This window comes from Notolepis coatsorum, assembly GCF_963971535.1.
Source record: "Notolepis coatsorum genome assembly, chromosome: 17".
Lineage (NCBI taxonomy): Eukaryota > Metazoa > Chordata > Actinopteri > Aulopiformes > Paralepididae > Notolepis > Notolepis coatsorum.
In genome coordinates, this window is record NC_140181.1 from 22096780 (window position 1) to 22121485 (window position 24706).

At 41.9% G+C, this 24706-nt stretch overlaps 1 protein-coding gene across 1 annotated transcript in view; it reads right to left on the reverse strand.

Moving 5' to 3' along the window:
* ctnnbl1 (catenin, beta like 1) overlaps nucleotides 1–24706 on the reverse strand; it is a 134825-nt gene that overhangs the window by 33642 nt on the left and 76477 nt on the right. The window contains exon 13 of the mRNA XM_084333639.1: nucleotides 23858–23938. Within this exon, the coding sequence (XP_084189765.1) occupies nucleotides 23858–23938 (81 nt within the window). The remainder of the gene's footprint in view (nucleotides 1–23857; nucleotides 23939–24706) is intronic.

Below are 24706 nucleotides of genomic sequence, written 5' to 3' on the forward strand. Positions count from 1 at the left end.
CGGCCAGTGTTGTAGTTGTCATCAACCTTGATGACTTGGGACTAGGGACTAGGGAAATGGGGGGAACTCGACTCAGGTTCTTCTTTGGTGACTCGAGACTTGGGACTTGAACACTGGGGACTCGAGACTTGACCAAGTTTTTTGTGACTCGACTACAACATTAGTATCGGCCCAATTCTCACCGGTATCTGCCCTCTTAGATTAGACAAAGTGGTATCGGTCCGTCGCTACTCTCCCAGCAACACTTTTGAACACAAGATCCGTTTAACTTTGCCACCAGCTCCCTGTGTTCTTCACACAGAACAAAAGAGGAGGAAGGGCTGTTCTAGAAACCACGCTACCCCCCCCCCCCCCCCCCCCCCCCGAGGAAAGACACTGGTTTACATTCAAATCGCTTTTTTTCTTTTAAGATTCCTTTTGTTATCGTATTCCTTTTTCCCCGCATCTTTAATAGGCTATCGTTGACAGCGGCAGCGGCGTACGGCCCCGGCGCTGGGACTGCTGTGTGCGGCGGCGATAACTCATCTCCTCTGAATAGCGAGAGGATTCATGGGACCGGCGTCTCCCCAGAGGAACGGAGCGGATACAGAATGGCCTACATTCAGCGGCTTTACAGAAAAAGGCGTCCTGTTTTAATCATGTGAATTGTTGTACATCTTTATCTTGCCGCTGTTGACAATTTTCTCGCAGTAGACCTTTGTTCTGGCGATGTGTTTTTGGAGAAAGCTTTTGTCTTTCTTCTCCCCGGATGAAAGAATGGGAGATGTTTTGATTTGGAAACGGCTTCTTAAAAAAAAAAGCGTTTTTAATCAGGGATGTATTTTTCGTGTGAGTAGTTCTAGGACCCCTGGCGCCTAAGGTCGTCCCAGAATAGTGTATCAGAATCTGCACTTTGATGGAGGAACAATTCTGAGATGAACTTCACAGATATAATTGTGTTACAGTGTAATTGATCATGGTAAGCAAGGCCCTTTAGAGTTTAGACCGACGGTTTTAATTTCCTCCCCGATTAAATCATTTGGGTGTAAATGTTGCACGTGTTACTCTTAGCGGTCCGACTCCCAACACCCTTCTTTTGGCTTTCCAAGCTTCAGCAGCGATTATCAACGAATATTCCAAGTTTTGTGACAACTGGGTTAGGGGGGGGGGGGGGCTGTTATGTACTTTGTTAATTAATCAATTCTCTTCATCACAGGCTATCATTCTTTATTATTGTAATGATTATGCTATTGAGAGACAAAGGACAAATCGGACTTCAGGGTTTTTCTTCTTCATTGACATTAAGTGGCAACAAAATCTGCAACAATCACATTAAATAAATGACGGCCTTAGTCAATAAAAACGAAACTGCTCATAGAGATAATGAAAAATAAATAGCCTGTGCATCTTATGCCAAGAAATAAGATCATTTATATAATATAAAAAAAACATGTATTTGTTGACAGCAGTAGGCTAATCCACAAAATAAATGGGTTTATAGTCGATAGATTCAGAGATTAATGTTAATTAGACATTAACATTATCACCTCAGGTTCAGAGGTTTGACATACAGACATTAACATTATCACCTACGGTTCAGAGGTTTGACATACAGACATTAACATTATCACCTACGGTTCAGAGGTTTGACATACAGACATTAACATTATCACCTCAGGTTGAGAGGTTTGACATACAGACATTAACATTATCACCTCAAGTTCAGAGGTTTGACATACAGACATTAACATTATCACCTCAAGTTCAGAGGTTTGACATACAGACATTAACATTATCACCTCAGGTTCAGAGGTTTGACATACTGACACTAAGAGATGAAACGGATATCAATATTCTTGTATGACACTGGAGAAGATGGCAATTGAGTGTATTTCCCATAAGTCTGGACTGTTTCTTTAAAGCCCTACCCCTGGTCCCCAGGCAGTGTTCCTAACCATACTCTACTCTACCCACACGGGAACAACAACTGTAGACTCAGATCCAGTCAGCAGAAAGTAATACAGCCATACACACACACACCCACACCCCCAAACCCTGACACCCACACACATACAAACACACAACTCCAACCAAACACAGATCTGGACCCAGTAGGCTACTCGCCTAGCAGAGACTGCAGGAGTCAATCAATCTCACTACAACTTAGCACTGTCTGCCACGTGATATAGGCTCTGCCTGTGGAGAAACAGAGATTGACTGTGGATATATGGAGAGAGAGAGAGAGATGGAGGGAGAGATATAGAGAAGGATGGAGAGAAGATAAGAGATGGAGGGAGAGATGGAGGGAGATGGAAGGAGACATGGAGGTTGAGAGAGATGGATGGAGGGAGAGATGGCGAGAGGGATGGAAAGAGAGAGGGATAGAGATGAGAGAGACGGCTGGGAGAGGACAGCGAGAAGGAAAGGAGTAAGGGATGAAAAAGATGAACGTAATGCGGAAAAGAGAAAGAGACACAGAGAAAGAGACATATACACAGAGAAAGAGAGAATAGTGTATAGTACTGAGAGATAATAGTGTCTAGTACCGAGTGAGAAAGAGAGATAATAGTGTATATTATGGAGAAAGAGATAATAGTGTATTATTACTAGGGCTGTCAGTTTATCGCGTTAATTAGATTAATTAATTACACAGCAAATTATCGCGTTATGAAAATTAACTCAAAATTAACACTTTGGTTGCCAGGAAACGCTTAAACACGTCATTCCCGGCCATGCTCAAGTTGCCGGAGAACGCTTTACAGCGTCCTTATATCAATATTTCAAAAATCTGCGATCGGATTCATATTTCACCTCCGCTGGCCTGAGATCCACCAGGAGGACCCACTGAGCTCTCTGGCGGTTCAGGAGCGCCATCTGGTGGCCGATCGGCGCAATCGCTTAACAGGAAGTGCTATGGAGGTTGTGCTGATCGGCCGTATTACTTCCGGGCACTCGCTATAGGTTCCGGGACTCGATCTCGACACACTACATATCGATCGATTGCCAATAACTCGATAAACAACATGATTTGGACGTATATACCATTATACAAGCTGGAAATGGACCGGGTAAATCTACATCCCATAATGATAAAATTTCTACTCTACGATGATCGCCCAACGGCGCGCGGAGACTGGGGTGAGTTTTAGCGTGTAAAATTACCGTCTTCGATACTAACTGCTATGATCAACATTTGACCCACATTAGATGATTGGTATAACACTGCCCACGGAATTATAAACGCCCCCTAGCCCATCCGGTCAACATCAGATGATGTGTAGTAACTTCTAGAAGTACGTCTAGTTGGAATTTTTTATATCGCGCTGATTGCCATAAAACTGTATTGCATCATCAATATAATGCATTTGGGGCTATAGATCACGTTCTGGAGAAAGCTGCAGAAAGAGATGAAAACATACTTATACATTAGACCATACTTTACTATGAATATGTGAATGAAAAAGTTTAACGTTGCTACACAATGAACAATACATATAGGACTTTGAATGGGCCCTAATAATGGCAATGTAGCAATAGAATTTAAAAAGTTATAGCCATGCAAAGAAGGGGTACTTCTCCATAGACAAATAGAGCCGGCAACCTATGGTATATCATGAATTTAACCCATGGCAACCAAAGTGTTAATTACAAAAATATATATTTAAAAAAAAAAAAAAATTATATAATTTTTTTTTGTATCTCATTCATTCCATAAGAATGTAGAATACACATTTACAGACTTTTTTTTTTTTAATATGGTCCATTTGCATGTTCTTGGTATCTGATTCTAGGGACATCTATGAATCTCAGGGAATGCATTCCCAGTGTCAGAAATACTGTGGGCTAGATCCACAAAAAATGGATTGCACGGTGCAAGTTGCACCCTTACTTACAATTCATTATGAATTGAAAATGGGGGACCCTGATGTAAACAAGACAAAAGTCTTTCTCTGGTCTGCATCCCCTTAAAGGGGAACTCCACTTTTTTTGGAAATTAGCTTATTTAACATCTTCCCTGGAGTTAGACAAGAAGATGCATACCTTTTTTGTCTCTGTGCGTGCATTTTAGCTTTGGGAATAGACGCTCCGTTAGCATAGCTTAGCTTCATCACTGGAAGTGAGGCAGGACAGTAGCCTTACAGTGCCTTACAGTGTATTGCAAGGTCTGACATTGACCAAACTTGATATGCATGACCTTGGTGGGCTCTAGGTCAACTCCTGAAAAGGGGGTCAATGTCAGACTTTGCAATCAAAAGTTAGGGGGCTAATAACCCTTGCCATAATTTCAGTGCGCCCCCTAACTTTTGATTGCAAGGTCTGACATTGACCCCCTTTTCAGGAGTTGACCTAGAGCCCACCAAGGTCATGCATATCAAGTTTGGTCAATGTCAGACCTTGCAATACACTGTAAGGCACTGTAAGGCTACTGTCGTGCCTCACTTCCAGTGATGAAGCTAAGCTATGCTAACGGAGCGTCTATTCCCAAAGCTAAAATGCACGCACAGAGACAAAAAAGGTATGCATCTTCTTGTCTAACTCCAGGGAAGATGTTAAATAAGCTAATTTCCAAAAAAAGTGGAGTTCCCCTTTAACAATTGTGTGTATTGAGCCGTACTGTATTGTACCCATTCTGCAATCTGTTAATAACATTTTCATTCAATCAATCGATCTGTCCGGTGATTGATTGAATGAAATTTTTATTTTGAGTCAATTGTAATGAACCAAATGAGAATATGAATAATTTTTTTTTTTATCTTTGACTGTGAATAACACCATGCTCAAATTGACCAGACCTGAAAAATCTAAGCAAATTAATAGATGGAAGAGGATTAAACAGAAGGTTTTGTAGATACAGTACTGAATTCTGCCATCCGGACACATGCAATTTGAAATATGATTATAGAATATAGAATATCAGGCATAAAATGGTGTGCGATATGCGATTAAAATGCGATTAATTAATTACAAATCCTGTAATTAATTAGATACATTTTTTTAATCGCCTGACAGCACTAATTATTACTGAAAAAGAGAGATTAGTGTATATTACTGAGAAAAAATAGAGAATAGATATAGAAATAAAGGTTTGAATATTATCTCTCTTTTTCAGTAATATTATTACTGAACAAGAGAGATAATATTCAAACCTTTATTTATTCTCGAAAAGGACAATTGAGGTCACCCGCATTTTCAATGTCGTCAACACTTTCAATGCATACATTTTTTGCATCTATATACAGTAGCACCTTTCACACATGGACCTCAGGCCAAAGTGCCCCACAGCAAATAGGATAAAATGAACATTGGCCTAAAATCAGTATACAGTAATAATAGTGTATAGTATTGAGAAAGAGAGATAAGTGTATAGTACTGAGAAAGAAAGAGATAATAGTGTATAGTACTGAGAAAGAAAGAGATAATAGTGTATAGTACTGAGAAAGAAAGAGATAATAGTGTATAGTACTGAGAAAGAAAGAGATAATAGTGTATAGTACTGAGAAAGAGAGATAATAGTGTATAGTACTGAGAAAGAGAGATAATAGTGTATAGTACTGAGAAAGAAAGAGATAATAGTGTATAGTACTGAGAAAGAGATATAATAGTGTATAGTACTGAGAAAGAGAGATAATAGTGTATAGTACTGAGAAAGAGATAATAGTGTATAGTACTGAGAAAGAGAGATAATAGTGTACCGGTATAGTACTGAGAAAGAGAGATAATAGTGTATAGTACTGAGAAAGAGATAATAGTGTATAGTACTGAGAAAGAGAGATAATAGTGTATAGTACTGAGAAAGAGATAATAGTGTATAGTACTGAGAAAGAGATAATAGTGTATAGTACTGAGAAAGAGAGATAATAGTGTATAGTACTGAGAAAGAGAGATAATAGTGTATAGTACTGAGAAAGAGATAATAGTGTATAGTACTGAGAAAGAGATAATAGTGTATAGTACTGAGAAAGAGAGATAATAGTGTATAGTACTGAGAAAGAAAGATAATAGTGTATAGTACTGTGTAACAGAGCGGCTTTAACCTGCCTGGTAAAAGTGCGCCTGTCCCTTTATGGCTGTCAATTAAGGATGCGCTCATCTGGGATCTGATGGCGGATAAGAGGTGAGACGTCAGACGGTGGTGGGTTGGCCTTGTGAGACGGGAGACGTGAGAAGTCATGACGCGGAAGTGAGAGCGGCGAGTTTGAATGTTGTTTCACTGAAAGAAGACGTGCAGCCGATGTGAGGAGCAAGGAGAACGTGAACGTAGTTGGATGGTGTTGAAAACGCGCAAGTAAACATTACCTGACACGGGATGGATGACCAACGTGGATAGTCCGGACGTCTACGACCTGATCATCTTCACCCAACGCGAACTTCGGTGCGGTAGGGTACACGCTGCACTGTTTGTTTTGCTCCTGTTCCGAGGCTGTGACGCAAGCGTCTCCGACTCAAACATTCCCCTCTCCAAGCTTCCTAACGACGGCGACACATAGCCCAGGCCAAACGCGCCTCTATATCTCTCTCTGCAACCTCCAGCCCAAGCCAAACATCTCTCTCTCTACCCCCTCCAGCCCAAGCCAAACATCTCTCTCTCTACCCCTCCAGCCCCAAGTCCAACTCCCCTCTCTTTCCCCTGCTCTCGCATCACACACACACACACACACACAGACACACACACACACGCACACACACACACACATATTTTCTTTAGAGACTTTCTATTTTTTCATTCATTCACTCAGTTGCGTTGCGGTCATCACGAACTCCTGACAGTTGGAACTATTGGCAAACGCCTATACCTGTTCACACCATGCACTGAACTGCGTAAACGGACTGGTTTATGGGAATTTAACCACAGGCTGGTCTGAAAAGGAATTGTTTTGTGTTCTAAAATGTTTGCTTATGATTTTGACTTTACTCCAATACATGGACATTTAGACTCTGAATTGAGCATGACTCCTGAGTGTTTCTTTGTTAGAAAACGAATCTAGTATTTAGCTTGGCCATTAGTCCAGGCCTACTATTAATCAAATTATTATATTATTTGTCTATTATGTGGTACAGTCTTATGCCGGAGCTATAGGCCTAATTAATCAAATCAAAAAGGTAATTTTATCTTCATTGGCAGGGGTTAGACCTGTCTGGCGCCCAACGGTAAATGTTATAGGCACTATAAGTGGACACCGCTACAACTGAGAAAGAGATAATAGTGTATAGTACTGAGAAAGAGAGATAATAGTGTATAGTACTGAGAAAGAAAGATAATAGTGTATAGTACTGAGAAAGAGATAATAGTGTATAGTACTGAGAAAGAGATAATAGTGTATAGTACTGAGAAAGAAAGATAATAGTGTATAGTACTGAGAAAGAGAGATAATAGTGTATAGTACTGAGAAAGAGAGATAATAGTGTATAGTACTGAGAAAGAGAGATAATAGTGTATAGTACTGAGAAAGAGATAATAGTGTATAGTACTGAGAAAGAAAGATAATAGTGTATAGTACTGAGAAAGAGAGATAATAGTGTATAGTACTGAGAAAGAGAGATAATAGTGTATAGTACTGAGAAAGAGATAATAGTGTATAGTACTGATAAAGAGATAATAGTGTATAGTACTGAGAAAGAGAGATAATAGTGTATAGTACTGAGAAAGAGATAATAGTGTATAGTACTGAGAAAGAGAGATAATAGTGTATAGTACTGAGAAAGAGATAATAGTGTATAGTACTGAGAAAGAGATATAATAGTGTATAGTACTGAGAAAGAGATAATAGTGTATAGTACTGAGAAAGAGATAATAGTGTATAGTACTGAGAAAGAGAGATAATAGTGTATAGTACTGAGAAAGAGATAATAGTGTATAGTACTGAGAAAGAGAGATAAGTGTATAGTACTGAGAAAGAGATAATAGTGTATAGTACTGAGAAAGAGATATAATAGTGTATAGTACTGAGAAAGAGAGATAATAGTGTATAGTACTGAGAAAGAGATAATAGTGTATAGTACTGAGAAAGAGAGATAATAGTGTATAGTACTGAGAAAGAGATAATAGTGTATAGTACTGAGAAAGAGAGATAATAGTGTATAGTACTGAGAAAGAGAGATAATAGTGTATAGTACTGAGAAAGAGATAATAGTGTATAGTACTGATAAAGAGATAATAGTGTATAGTACTGAGAAAGAGAGATAATAGTGTATAGTACTGAGAAAGAGATAATAGTGTATAGTACTGAGAAAGAGAGATAATAGTGTATAGTACTGAGAAAGAGATAATAGTGTATAGTACTGAGAAAGAGATATAATAGTGTATAGTACTGAGAAAGAGATAATAGTGTATAGTACTGAGAAAGAGATAATAGTGTATAGTACTGAGAAAGAGAGATAATAGTGTATAGTACTGAGAAAGAGATAATAGTGTATAGTACTGAGAAAGAGAGATAAGTGTATAGTACTGAGAAAGAGATAATAGTGTATAGTACTGAGAAAGAGATATAATAGTGTATAGTACTGAGAAAGAGAGATAATAGTGTATAGTACTGAGAAAGAGATAATAGTGTATAGTACTGAGAAAGAGAGATAATAGTGTATAGTACTGAGAAAGAGATAATAGTGTATAGTACTGAGAAAGAGAGATAATAGTGTATAGTACTGAGAAAGAGAGATAATAGTGTATAGTACTGAGAAAGAGATAATAGTGTATAGTACTGAGAAAGAGAGATAATAGTGTCTAGTACTGAGAAAGAGATAATAGTGTATAGTACTGAGAAAGAGAGATAATAGTGTATAGTACTGAGAAAGAGATATAATAGTGTATAGTACTGAGAAAGAGAGATAATAGTGTATAGTACTGAGAAAGAGATAATAGTGTATAGTACTGAGAAAGAGAGATAATAGTGTATAGTACTGAGAAAGAGATAATAGTGTATAGTACTGAGAAAGAGATAATAGTGTATAGTACTGAGAAAGAGATAATAGTGTATAGTACTGAGAAAGAGAGATAATAGTGTATAGTACTGAGAAAGAGAGATAATAGTGTATAGTACTGAGAAAGAGAGATAATAGTGTATAGTATATAGGGCAAAGCACAGCAGCGCCTTTTCTATCTCAGGAAGCTTAAATGGGCTAAACTCCCACAGGGACTGATGGCCAACTTCTACCACTGCGCAGTAGAGAGTGTACTCACGTACGGACTACTGGTGTGGTTTACTGGCTGCACCAGGGCAGAGAAGGAGGCCCTCCACAGAGTGGTCAAGGCTGCGAGGAGGATCACTGGAGCTAGCCTCCCAGATATCTCCACAGTCTTTACCTCCCGCTGCCTACGGCGTATAAATAACATCTTACTAGACCAGTACCACCCAGCAAACCATCTCTTTCAACTGCTGCCCTCTGGTCGAAGGTACAGATCCATCCAGTCCGGAACCAGCAGACTGACCAACAGCCTCTACCCACGGGCTGTCAGGCTGCTCAACAACGAACATCAACTTGCCCCCCCCCGCATCCCACCCCCGGTGACATAACTCCCACTCCCACATTACAACAATAACTGTGAACCGGACTTGCATTGCTGCACTATACAATACTTCATCCCTTGCAAGTCAACGCCCCCCCCCCCCCCTCCTTCCATCAACTCACTGGACTGAAATATTTATATTTATTAATTTATTTGCACAAGCACTAGATGCACTTGGGACAATGATGGTATGTTATATATTGGGACATTGGGACATTGATACTCTATTACTTTATTACTATATTACTATTATTATTGACATTATTATTTTGCACATGTTATATCTTATGTTGTATGCCAGTGGTGATGTTCCTAACAAATTTCGTTGTACCAACAATGACAAATAAAGATCTATTCTATTCTATTCTATTCTATTCTATTCTATTCTATAGTACTGAGAAAGAGATAATAGTGTATAGTACTGAGAAAGAGAGATAATAGTGTATAGTACTGAGAAAGAGAGATAATAGTGTATAGTACTGAGAAAGAGAGATAATAGTGTATAGTACTGAGAAAGAGATAATAGTGTATAGTACTGAGAAAGAGAGATAATAGTGTATAGTACTGAGAAAGAGATAATAGTGTATAGTACTGAGAAAGAAAGAGATAATAGTGTATAGTACTGAGAAAGAGATAATAGTGTATAGTACTGAGAAAGAGAGATAATAGTGTATAGTACTGAGAAAGAGATAATAGTGTATATAGTACTGAGAAAGAGAGATAAGTGTATAGTACTGAGAAAGAGAGATAATAGTGTCTAGTACTGAGAAAGAGAGAAAATATTGTATAGTATTGAGAAAGAGAGATAATAGTGTCTAGTACTGAGAAAGAGAGATAATAGTGTATAGTACTGAGAAAGAGAGATAATAGTGTCTAGTACTGAGAAAGAGAGATAATAGTGTATAGTACTGAGAGAGAATATTGTATATAGTAGTGAGAGAGAATAGTGTATATTAGTGAGAGAGAATATTGTATAGTAGTGAGAGAGAATAGTGTATATTAGTGAGAGAGAGCATACAGTAGTGTATAGTACTGAGAAAGAGAGGGTGAGTGAGAGAGAGAGGGAGAGGGGGAGGAAGAGGGTGATATTGAGTGAAAGAGGGTGAGAGAGAGAGAGAGAGAGAGTATTGTAGTTATACAGAAAAGTAGAGGCTTTCTCACACACACATGCTTGTGTGCTTGTGTGTGTTACCACAAACAGTGTATCTCCAGTTAAAAGTAGAACAGAACACATAAGGGACCTCCCGGTGGTAGAAAAGTAAACTCAGCTATTTTACTATTATTGAGGTCAGACTGAGACATGTTCTGTTCAGCTGAGAGAGAGAGAGAGAGAGAGAGAGAGAGAGAGAGAGAGAGAGAGAGAGAGAGAGAGATACAGAGAGAGAAGGAAGGTGAGAGAGAGGGAAGGAGAAAAAGAGAGATAGAGAGAACGAGAGAGAGAGTGGTTTGGTCAGAGGTATCTACGAAGACAAGTGGCAGCAGTGTTCGCTGGTGGGAAGCCAGCGGGGTCGTATGAGTAGGGCTGTCACGAATAGTGGTTTAAGATAAGTTATTTATGTTTTGAACGTGATTCACTGCGTATTAGTTAGATTACACGTTGCGCATGTTATGACTTTGAACGTCTGCCATTTCCACCGCAAAAGGCACATTAATTAACAATACGATGTGTCGCTCATGAAATGCAAATCGACTAAATGTTCTCGTGGACTAGGGCGACGCATCGTGAGACAGCCCTAGGTAGGAGTCCTGGTCGTTGCAACAGACTTTATTGTCACATCTTCCCTTACAGCATAGAGGAGTGAACTTATTTTGTTCTTGGCTCCTCAGACTAGCAGCAGCATCAACATAAAGTAATAAAAACAGTGTAGATTCCTACTGTTCAGGGAGGGAATCTGGGGGAGATGGCATGAACCTTACACTCTCCCAGTGAAACTCCTAGCTGTCAGGTGAAATGAAGCGGCTGGTGACTTCACATAGTAGTCTACATCCTCCCCAGACCGACAGTAGGGCAGCATGTGGTAGTCTAAACCCTCCCCAGACCGACAGTAGGGCAGCATGTGGTAGTCTAAACCCTCCCCAGACCGACAGTAGGGCAGCATGTGGTAGTCTACACCCTCTACACCCTAGGGCAGCATGTGGTAGTCTACACCCTCTACACCCTAGGGCAGCATGTGGTAATCTACACCCTCTACACCCTAGGGCAGCATGTGGTAATCTACACCCTCCCCAGACCGACAGTAGGGCAGCATGTGGTAGTCTACACCATCCCCAGACCGACAGTAGGGCATCATGTGGTAGTCTACATCCTCCCCAGACAGTAGGGCAGCATGTGGTAGTCTACACCCTCCCCAGACCGACAGTAGGGCAGCATGTGGTAATCTACACCCTCCCCAGACCGACAGTAGGGCAGCATGTGGTAGTCTACACCCTCCCCAGACCGACAGTAGGGCAGCATGTGGTAGTCTACACCCTCCCCAGACAGACAGTAGGGCAGCATGTGGTAGTCTACACCCTCCCCAGACCGACAGTAGGGCAGCATGTGGTAGACTACACCCTCCCCAGACTGACAGTAGGGCAGCATGTGGTAGTCTACACCCTCCCCAGATCGACAGTAGGGCAGCATGTGGTAGTCTACACCCTCCCCAGACAGACAGTAGGGCAGCATGTGGTAGTCTACACCCTCCCCAGACAGACAGTAGGGCAGCATGTGGTAGTCTACACCCTCCCCAGACAGACAGTAGGGCAGCATGTGGTAGTCTACACCCTCCCCAGACCGACAGTAGGGCAGCATGTGGTAGTCTACACCCTCCCCAGACAGACAGTAGGGCAGCATGTGGTAGTCTACACCCTCCCCAGACAGACAGTAGGGCAGCATGTGGTAGTCTAAACCCTCCCCAGACCGACAGTAGGGCAGCATGTGGTAGTCTCTACACCCTCCCCAGACCGACAGTAGGGCAGCATGTGGTAGTCTACACCCTCCCGACAGTAGGGCAGCATGTGGTAGTCTACACCCTCCCCAGACTGACAGTAGGGCAGCATGTGGTAGTCTACACCCTCCACAGACCGACAGTAGGGCAGCATGTGGTAGTCTACACCCTCCCCAGACCGACAATAGGGCAGCATGTGGTAGTCTACACCCTCCCCAGACAGACAGTAGGGCAGCATGTGGTAGTCTACACCCTCCCCAGACAGACAGTAGGGCAGCATGTGGTAGTCTACACCCTCCCCAGACAGACAGTAGGGCAGCATGTGGTAGTCTACACCCTCCCCAGACCGACAGTAGGGCAGCATGTGGTAGTCTACACCCTCCCCAGACAGACAGTAGGGCAGCATGTGGTAGACTACACCCTCCCCAGACAGACAGTAGGGCAGTATGTGGTACTTGGTAGTCTCTACACCCTCCCCAGACAGACAGTAGGGCAGCATGTGGTAGTCTACACCCTCCCCAGACAGACAGTAGGGCAGCATGTGGTAGTCTAAACCCTCCCCAGACCGACAGTAGGGCAGCATGTGGTAGTCTACACCCTCCCCAGACCGACAGTAGGGCAGCATGTGGTAGTCTACACGCTCCCCAGACCGACAGTAGGGCAGCATGTGGTAGTCTACACTAGACTTGGGCGGTATCGTTTTTTTCATACCTTCATACCTTTCTGACATCACATACGGTATATGACGGGGGAAGGGGGGGAGCGGAGCTAAGTTAACAATATACTCGTTATCACCATACATAAAGATTTTCCGGAGTAAATACTTGATATCTTAGTCATAACCATAATTGCAAGACGTTATAATGAAAAGGTCTCATTATCTTGCATTGTTTCTACATAAGCAAGCACACGTTAATTTACATCCACAACATAACTGTGGTATCTTAAGAATGATACAAGACGCTTATATTGAAACACTTTGACATTAGGGCCATTATTTCAACCTAAATGTGCACTTTCTTCAACCTCGAACCTAAATTCCTTAGGGACCTGTGTTACCAACGTAAACAAACTGCACGGCGCGCACATGTGAGACACACAGATATGAAACGACATACGGGACAAATAACGTATAACGGAGGCTGAAATGAGACCAACGTGACTCACAAACTCACGACAGTACACATACATACACACTTATTTTTATCTGCATTGATTAACTGAGAGGAAAGAATTGGGGGTGGGGGGGGGGGGGGGGGCACCCCAATCTTGAAGATGTGATTGAGAGAGATGTGATTGAATGGTAAGTAGAGGGAGAGAGAATGGTAGGTAGAGAGAGAATCAGACAGAGAGAATGGTACAGTAGGTAGAGAGAGAAGGGTAGCTAGAGTCAGAAAGAGAGAATGGTAGGTTGAGAGAGAATCAGACAGAGAGAATGGTAGGTAGAGATAGAGAAGGGTAGGTAGAGAAAGAGGGTACAGACTTAGGTTAGACTTACTTATCCATAGATGAGACGCTGACGTGTTTCAGCCAATGAAACCATAATGCCTTGATCTACCTACATGTGTCATTTTTCATACAGTATTTCATTAAGGCCCCATAATTAACTAAATAAGTAAATCTATTATTTTTAGCAAGTGGCCGACGGCACTACAGTTCACATTGCATCCCTGAGCAGCTAAGGTTGCTAACCTAACCATGCACATAACAAATGGCAGCAAGCCACGGAGAGATTCATATCAGAGGGTTATCTGCAGGTCACACTCAGCTTCTGACAGGGACAGCAAGAGAGAGAGAGAGAGAGAGAGAGAGAGAGAGAGAGAGAGAGAGAGAGAGAGAGAGAGAGAGAGAGAGAGAGAGAGAGAGAGAGAGAGAGAGCGAGAGAGAGAGAGAGAGAGAGAGAGAGAGAGAGACAGAGAGACAGAGAGAGAGAGAGAGAAATGGAGAGAGCGCGGGGGGGAGACCACAGCAATAAGAGATAGCAGAGACCAGATCTCATCAGGTTATCAGTAGGTCACAGTCTGCTTAAGAGAGGGAGAAGAGAGAGAGAGAGAGAGAGAGAGAGAGAGAGAGAGAGAGAGAGAGAGAGAGCGAGAGAGCGAGAGAGCGAGAGAGCGAGAGAGAGAGAGAGAGAGAGAGAGAGACAGAGAGAGAGAGAGAGAAATGGAGAGAGCGCGGGGGGGAGACCACAGCAATAAGAGATAGCAGAGACCAGATCTCATCAGGTTATCAGTAGGTCACAGTCTGCTTAAGAGAGGGAGAAAGAGAGAGAGAGAGAGAGAGAGAGAGAGAGAGAGAGAGAGAGAGAGAGAGAGAGAGAGAGAGGGATGAAGCGAAAGAGAAACATTGAAATCTTAGTGCCAATAAAGACTGTGATTGAGAGGAAGGGGGAGAGAACAATAGAGGAGAGAGGGGAGGGAGAGAGAGAGGGATGGAGGGAGGAATAGTAAGAGACAAAGATGAGAGGGGTGGGCTAAGAGACAGAGAGAGACAAAGATGAGAGAGAGAGAGAGAGATAGAGAGGGGGGATGGAGGGAGGAATAGTAAGAGACAAAGATGAGAGGGGTGGGCTAAGAGACAGACAAATATGAGAGAAAGAGAGAGAGAGAGAGAGAGAGAGAGAGAGAGAGAGAGAGAGAGAGAGAGAGAGAGAGAGAGAGAGAGAAATGGAGAGAGCGCGGGGGGGAGACCACAGCAATAAGAGATAGCAGAGACCAGATCTCATCAGGTTATCAGTAGGTCACAGCCTGCTTAAGAGAGGGAGAGATAGAGAGATAGAGAGAGAGAGAGAGAGAGAGAGAGAGAAAGAGAGGGATGAAGCGAAAGAGAAACATTGAAATCTTAGTGCCAAGATTTCCGGTTACGCTACAACATGTAGCACACGCATTTTGCAATTGCTCCGCTCCCACTAACGCTAATTTCGTTTAAAAACATTATTTGGACAGTAAAGAAAGAGAATAGACCACATCGTATGTATTGTTAAGACCCTCTACTAACCATATCAAAAGACAATATGGTTAAAGGTGGAAAGAAGGCAGAGAAAATAACTACGGCAACTTCAACGGCGCAGGACGTAAAAAAACGAGAAAGACGCGTCCTAACCGTCGCTGGTTCTGAGCCGACGGCGACAAGCTCCGAGGAGGAGAAGGAAGAAGACAACTTACCGGGATCATCGATTACGGTCCCCGAAAGAGAGTCAATAGAGACCAACATAAAAGAAGGTACAGATTCAAGCTCCGTGAAAGGGAGAGCAGCCAGATTTATGGATTCCAACGTCACTGCATCTATCTACCATATGCCGTCAACTGAAGAAAGCAGAAATCCACCCGATTTCAACACACTGTCTAACCTGATGGTAGAACAGTCTAACCTGATGAAAGAACAGTTAGAACAGTCTAACCTGATGAAAGAACAGATGGTAGAACAGTCTAACCTGCAGATTACACACATCAAGGCGCTCGAGGCAAACGTCGAGGCTAAATTCGATCGCATCGAGGCTAAATTCGATCGCATCGATGAGAAATTAGAAGAAGTCAAGAAAGCGATCGATGCACAGTCAAAGCGAATCACGACAGTGGAGATTTCGGTGACAGAAAACACAAAAGCAGTCAAGGCGAACGAAGGTATCATGACAGAGATGGGAGAAGAGATGGAAAAAGTGAAAGATGAATACCGGAGGGAAATAAAATTGCTTAAAAACGAAGTGATGGAGAGGCAACTAGAAACCCATCGTTACCACAGGCGGAATAACATCCGCATTGTGGGGCTTGATGAATCAGTGAACTGCGATGACATCAACTTTCCAAAAGAGTTATCAACGATTTTGGAAAACTCCGATCCAAACAAAGTGCCAGAAGTGGAACAAGTTTACAGAATTGGTTCCCAGGGGCAAAATATCAACGGGCCGAGAGTCATCATTGTCACTCTGCGGAAAACTACAACAAGGGATGAAATCATCAAATATGCTCGCAACCAACGTGGGAAGCTGAAGTATGGTGATAAACCAATATTTATCTACGAAGATTTGAGCAGAGAGGCCATCATCCGACGTCAACCATACAAAGTTGTGATGCAAAAGCTGTACATAGCCGGCCACAAGCCAAGGCTAGCATATCCGGCGCTGTTATCATTCTTGGACAATAACGGCCGCAGGTCAGGTCCATTTACACCCTTTGATGCTGAGGATTTCCTGATTCAAAATGCAGCAAATAACCCAAAGCATGACGGAAATGCCGGAATCAGTTAAGCCTCTCTCTAAATATATACCAGTGTTGGAATGACTTTATTGTGTTCATCAATGAGGTCATTCCACCAGTGTTGGAATGACATTGTTGTGTTTATCAAAGTAGCAAACGATATGCAAGTCGTCTATAACAAAGGGTACTGTGTATAATACGATTCATAATACATTATAATTTCAGTCTCTGGTCTCTGAGGGGACAAATAAATATCAATGCAAAAAGATCTATCTGGAATATTCTGGGTTTATCGCTCAAATGCCCTGGGTCTCTTAGATCATTCTGGAATGTAAAATAGTCTAGGCACTAGTATATTCTACAACCTTCTAGAATATAAGGCACCATGACAACGAAGCATACAACTCTAACAATAACATTCGGTGTGCATACACATAGCAGATAATAAATTAAATGAAGTGCAATCAGTCCTTAATAATACTTTAAAATTATCCACACATAAACGTATGAGCACAGCAAGGTTATTCTAACAATTTAAGTAATCACTCCATTAAAGGCACATTGAAGCGCTAAAAGGCGCTGCTTTTCTATCCTATCTAATCAGTTAAATCGGTTCTAGTGGCTTCTCCACGTTGATTAAATTTAACTTACATTGTTCTTTTCCAATGTTCTTCACATTAAGGTGTCAATATTACTATATATTTTTTAAATATATTGTAACTTACATTATTCTTTTCCAATGTTCTTCACATTAAGGTGTCAATATTGATCTACAATCTTTTCCTTTTTTTCCCCCACACGTTGGTGGAGGGTTCAAAGGAATATGTCGATAAAGGTTTATTCTCTTTTTATTTTATTTTTTATTTTTATCTTTAGGTTATTTATCACAATACTTCATTACAGTAAGGGAAGGTGCAAGACCAAAAGCGACATTCTATTGCAATAGAATGGAAATGTTAGATCCTATGGCAATGAGCATAGGAAAATTAGGATTACAATGCTCAGGTTGGGCAATCCGGTGGACCATGGGAGAAAGTCAATCGCGGAGGATGTGTTCTTGGAACACAGGCATGTTCGACTTTCTGGGAGAGGGGAAAATAGGGGATTTTTATTTGTATATATATATGTTTTTAAGCTCAGCTCTCAACGGGACCTCATTAATTGGATGTGCATCTATTGTAGCTTCATACTCCAGAAACATTACCAAAAACTACACGAAAACATGCATAGACTATGGCTAGTTTGAATATAATGGTATGGAACACCGGTGGGATAAACAAACAACACAAGCGCAAAAGCGTGCTTACACTGATGAAAAAAGAACATGTGGACGTGGCACTATTAAGCGAAACGCACATTTTAGAGGGAGACATAAATACGTTAGCGGATAACATATACCATAATATTGGTCACTCTTCTTTTGCTACGAGAACTAGAGGGGTAGCCATAGTCGTCAGACGCAAATTAAATATCGAATTGAAAGGGGTATGGTCGGATGCTGAGGGGCGCATAACTATAGCTAGGATTATACACAATAACAGGAAAATTGCATTGGCAGCGGTATATGCCCCGAATTTGTACGAAGTGGGTTTCTTCACTTCACTAACAGGAGAAATGTTAAACCATCCCGAGTACTCATATATAATAGGTGCGGATTTTAATGCCATTTGGAACCCAAGGATGGACAAAACTTACCTCTCCTTCTCCAGCGAACAAAAGAATTCATCTAAAGCATTAAAAGATTGGTCGAAATCAACAGGAGTAACTGATTTATGGCGTTCACTTAACCCCATGACCCGCAAGTACTCGTGTCGTTCGGCGAGACACAACACACTATCCAGAATTGATTACGTCTTTGCATCCCCGAGAATATTTGATAAATACGAAGTGGAAATGACACCCAATGCGCTATCAGATCACTGCTACTTAATCCTGAAAGCAACATTTGGTACACTATCTACCCGGGCCCCAAGATGGCGTTTTAATTCGATGCTGCTTAACAACAAGGAATTCATTACACAAATTAAAGAAGCTCTCACAGTATTCCTACAAGATAATGCTAACTCGGTGCAAGATCCCAGAATATTATGGATGTCGGTAAAGAATATGATCAAGGATTTCTCGGATAGATTTACCTCCATATTGCGCAAAAATCAAAACACAAAACTGTCTGAAATGGAAACGCTTTACTCAACGCTTTTTAATTCTTTAAAATACAACAACTCTACTAGACTAGATAACCAAGTTAACATTCTAAAGACCGAGATCAAAGCAATGTACAGACAAAAATCGGAATTGCAAATACGCAGCACTAGACAACAGCAGTACTTCCAAGGTTCTAAACCTAGTCACCTATTAGCCATGCGACTAAGAATTAATGCAAAATTTGCAGATATAACTGCCATTAGGAAACAACAAGCTCTAGTAACAGAACCCAAAATAATAAACGATACATTCAAAGAATTCTACTCCGATTTATATAACTCAGAAACGACCTTTGATCAAGACAAATTAGACACATATCTTAATCAAATTACTCTCCCTAAACTTACGGATGAAGAAGCTAAACAGTTAGAAGTACCGATCACATTAGAAGAACTCAAGAAGGCCATATCCGGAATGAAAAACGGCAAAGCTCCGGGAATTGACGGTATCCCATCAGAAATGTACATTTCTTGCTGGGACATATTTGGACCCTTATTACTAAATATGATCTTATACTCAGTCAAAGAGGGAAGCTTCATTGAACACCAAAATACCGCACTCATTTCAGTTCTTCACAAAAAAGACAAAGACCCCACTGAATGCGGTAGTTACCGTCCTTTAAGCCTCCTCGGAACCGATGTCAAACTGTACTCTAAGATATTAGCCATCAGATTGCAAAAGCATATGACGTCTTTAGTTCATACGGACCAAACAGGCTTCATAAAAGGTCGCCTGATCAATGATAACATAAGGCGAATACTGCACGTACTAGATACAGACAAAGAGGACATCACACCTAAGGCGATACTATCCCTGGATGCTATGAAAGCATTTGACAGGTTGGAATGGTCGTTTCTATGGGCAGTATTGGAAAGGATGGGGTTAGGAAAAGGTTTCATTGATATGATTAAAGTACTATACAAGGACCCATCGGCCATGATTACAACAGGCACAATCATCTCCAAAATCTTTCCGGTATCACGCTCTGCCAGACAGGGTTGCCCTCTTAGTCCCGGACTATTCAATTTATCATTAGAGCCTTTAGCACAATATATAAGACAATCCCAATCCATAGAACCAATCGTAATCAAGGGCACACAACAAAAAATTAGTTTATATGCGGACGACGTAATATTGTTCATGCAAAACCCCAACACCACATTGCCTCATCTGCTCAAGTTGATTGAGAACTTTGGTGATTTATCGGGATTTAAGATAAATTGGCCGAAGTCGGCTTTCCTTCCACTTAACACCCCTGCAAAAAAAGATATAACCCTCCCAGGTGCGATACCGATGGTAAAACATTTCAGATGCTTGGGAGTGGAAATATTCCCCACCATAAGACAAACGGTGAAGCACAATTACACAAAAATACAGAACAAAATCAAGGACGACCTGGACAGGTGGGCAAAACTTAAAAACTCAGTACAGGCAAGGGTATCAATAGTTAAGATGGATGTATTACCAAGAATCAATTTCTTCAGCTCAATGCTTCCGTTACCTCCTCCAGAGGGCTACTGGAAAAGATTACAAACCTCCACATACAAATTTATTTGGAATAACAAACCACCTCGCATAAAAAGATCCACCGCACAGAGAAGTAAAGCAGACGGTGGCATGGCAGTCCCAGATTTTTTACAATATTTTAATGCCTTCACATTAAGACCATTGAAGAAGATATGGTTTGACCCCGAGGCTTTGGTATCTTGGAGAAAATTAGAAGAAAACATAGTAGCCCCACAGAGATTGAAAGACATAGCATACACTAAACTTTCAATCAAGCATTGTGAGCGAGAATTTGGCCCAATAATAACCCATGCAATCAGGACATGGCGGGAAACACAAAGGAAATTTCCTAACAATCAAGTATGGCATAATCACACTCCCATATTCAATAACAATGCTCTCTTAATGGGAAAACGACCTATAAGATTCCCTGTATGGGAAGAAAGAGGCATACACTCATTAGGGGATATTTTTAATAACAAGGGCCTCTGTAGTTATGTCGAAATATGCATAAAGTTTAACCTCACCGAGTCCACATGGCTTTTTTACATACAGTTACGACTTTGTATGAGATCTCACGGTGTTCCATTACACATACCAATTGAACACCACAGATACCACAAATTTTTCTATGAAAGAGATACATTGGGAGGTTTTGTATCAGGTTTTTATTATCAATTACTAACGTCCTCGTACGAAACCCTTCAACTAGACAATGTCTGGAGGAGGGATATACCAGACCTGGAAAATGACTTTGATTGGCAAGGAGCCTGGGCAAATGTCCGACTTACATCAAGGAACCCGGATCATCAACAAATCAATCTGAACTATATTCACAGGACATACTTGACTCCTATAAGGCTGTGCAAAATGGGGCTTATACAAGACTCCAAATGCTCCCAATGTACAAATGGGGACGAAGGAACATTTATGCACATGTATTGGGACTGCCCACCAGTTAAGGCATTCTGGAAAGATGTGTCCCAACAATTATCAATACTCGTATTTTGGAATATACCTGTACACCCCGCGGTATTGCTATTGAATGATGTTTTTGAGTTTGCAGTGAACCCACAACTAAAAAGATTGGTTTTATCGGGTATCACAGTAGCTAAAAAACTGATTGCATCACGTTGGTTTCAACCGGAAAAAATGTGCCGGAAAGTGTGGTTTCTTACATATCTTGATGTGATATATCAAGAAATATCAACAGCAAGAATTCTGGGGCTCAATGAATCCAAAATGTTAATGTGGTTAGAAGTGGTGGAGAGAATAAAAGCTAGCCTATAATGGTGATGTCTGGTTAGGAGTGAGGGATAATGGAGGTACTATCCAAGAGGGGGTCCGGGAGGGGGGGATTTGAGCTGGAGCATATGTGTGTAGGGTTTTAGAAAATAGGTATTAGGGGTATATTATATACTAACATTTATATAATTGTAACTTCGCTGGATATACACGGTATACGGTTAAAATGTTATTATTGACTATTTTTGTTTTATCCTGTTTCTGTACTTGCATATATTTTAACCACCTTTACTGAAAGTTTCATTATACATTGTGTGTTGAGTACTGACTTTTAATAAGTTTTGTTTTGCAATAATAAAAAAAATTAAAAAAAAAAAAAAGACTGTGATTGAGAGGAAGGGGGAGAGAACAATAGAGAAGGAGAGAGGGGAGGGAGAGAGATAGGGATGGAGGGAGGAATAGTAAGAGACAAAGATGAGAGGGGTGGGCTAAGAGACAGAGAGAGACAAAGATGAGAGAGAGAGAGAGAGAGAGATAGAGAGGGGGGGATGGAGGGAGGAATAGTAAGAGACAAAGATGAGAGGGGTGGGCTAAGAGACAGAGAGAGACAAAGATGAGAGAGAGATAGAGAGGGGGGGATGGAGGGAGGAATAGTAAGAGACAAAGATGAGAGGGGTGGGCTAAGAGATAGAGAGAGACAAAGACGAGAGAGAGAGAGAGAGAGAGAGAGAGAGAGAGAGAGAGAGAGAGAGAGAGAGAGAGAGAGAGAGAGAGAGAGAGAGAGAGAGAGAGAGAGGCTATCTGGCCTATCATCAGTTATCTCACTGTGATGTCTGTGTGAGGTCTTCTGGCACCTTCAGACACTGATCTCCACATCTCACTCTCCGTATCTCTCTCTGTCTCTTATCCCACCCTCCATGCGTTATTACTTTTATCTGAAAAGTTGGTTGTTGGTGATGAATCGGGCATTGCAGTGTGACCGACTGACTTTAACAGACAGTCAACTACAAAGGATTACTATCAAATTAAACAACTCCCTCCCTCTGTCTGTCTCTCTCTGTCTGTCTACAGTTCTCAACTTGTCTCACCTGCCTAAAATAGGCCCTGTTCAGCTCCGATCACAAGTGGCCAGCTCTAAGTACAGGTGTGAACTCGCACACCAAGACGCTTTGAGATCCTTCCATTCCGAGGTGGTCTGGGCCGCATGTGGCCACATTCTGTTAGCAGTGTGTACGCAAAATGTGTCCTGGGCCACATTGAAGGACCCACTAGTAAACTGCGTCATGTCTTCTGAAGTCGTATAATTCTATGCTGAAAGGCGAAGGTATCTGCTCTCCCTTTTTTCCTCCTTTTTCTCATTTCCAGTTGCTTCTCAGATTCAGTAAGCTGGCTTTATCCACAATGTCTGACCTTTTCGAAATGCCCAGTAGGCTATATTAGGGCTGCCACTTAAACATAATAATGTTAAAGGAATCCAAAGTAAAATAGAATTGTTATGTTATCAGCATCCTCCGTTATAGTGTGGGCTTGCCATGCCCCGTCAGCAGCCCCATGCTTTCTCATAATCACAAGCATCAACAAAACAATTATTAGCCTAATTAAAGCCCTTTCCTATCCAAATTGTTGGTCCGCAGGCATTTCTTTTAATTGCTTAAACCCTAACCCAACTTAAGAGTAAATGAATGCGGCTCTGGTCCCATGAACAAGGCCTTCTATACATTTCTGTCTCCGATAAGGCAGGGGATTCCGTATTTCGAAGCGGCAGTTCAAATTGCTAAGCAAAAGTAGCTTAGCATTGCAGATCCAACTTCACCAGCGCCATAATTAAGTAGCTCTGCTTAAAGAAGAAATAACCTACCTAGAGGGACAGTGAAGCTTTCCCTTAACACATTGACCGCCAGGCAGCAGCAGGGGGCGCTGATCCCCCTTCATCGCCAGGTCTTTATTAAATGGATATAGTTTTAGACTGCGACATTTGCGAGTGCTTAAATATATATCTATATTATATCTATGGGTCTAATAACGCCGTCGGCTGTCAGTGAGTTGCTTCCAGTCAACATGCCCAAAACAGATCGTTTTTTCATCCGTACATTTCCGTTTTATACCGTTTTGAATAGAGTATGGTTTGGGTGCTTTTGAGTAATTCCAGGAAAAATACGAGAAAAAGGCATTTTAGTGTAATCCAATTGTAATTTTTTCGGCTGATTATCTAATCATCCTGAAATCAACGCTAGATTATCATTATTATATCTCGTCGTGCATACATGAAATGGCCATCGTAGCGGGGCACTTACGTGTTTCTCTCCTTCGATCCTCTTGTCAGCCTGTTGTACTGCCTCCAGGTACTTAAAATGCAACTCCATCAATCTATCAACCTAGAGAGAGAGAGAGAGAGAGAGAGACAGACAGACAGAGAGACAGAGAGAGACAGAGACACAGAGAGAGAGAGAGAGAGAGAGAGAGACAGAGAGAGAGACAGACAGACACAGAGAGAGAGAGACAGAGAGAGGCAGATATAGATAGAGTGTGAGTGAGAGAGAGAGAGAGAGAGAGGGAGACAGACAAACAGGGAGAGAGAGAGTGAGTGAGAGAGATAGAGATTGAGTGAGTGAGTGAGAGAGAGAGGCTTCGCCACAGGTATGTCTCCATTTATGACCTCTAATGGTTACCAATACCAACCCCCGCTTTTCCCAGCCCAGGAGACGAAGGTGGCAGTTCCCTCGGTGCAGGACGTGTTCGCCGAGTTTGACGTGAGACTCGGGATGCCCTCACCCGCACACTGCCCCCCTCACCCGCACACTGCCCCCCTCACCCGCACACTGCCCCCCTCACCCGCGCTGCCCCCTCACCCACGCTGCCCCCCTCACCCGCACACTGCCCCCCTCACCCGCGCTAGCCGGTCGTCACCGTACCCCTGGTGCTGATTATCCTTTTTTATCCTCTTTGTCTCCGCCTGATTTTCTATACTTTTCCCCCCAATTTAGTCGTTATGCCAATTCCCCCCCTCCCCTACCTGGTCGTTGTGCGCATGTTCCTCCTACTGGTCGGTACAAGGGAACTCCACCACATGCTTCATCCGACACATGTGGAGACAGCCAGCGGCTCTCTTCTCACCCAGACCTGACCTGCGCCCAGACCTGACC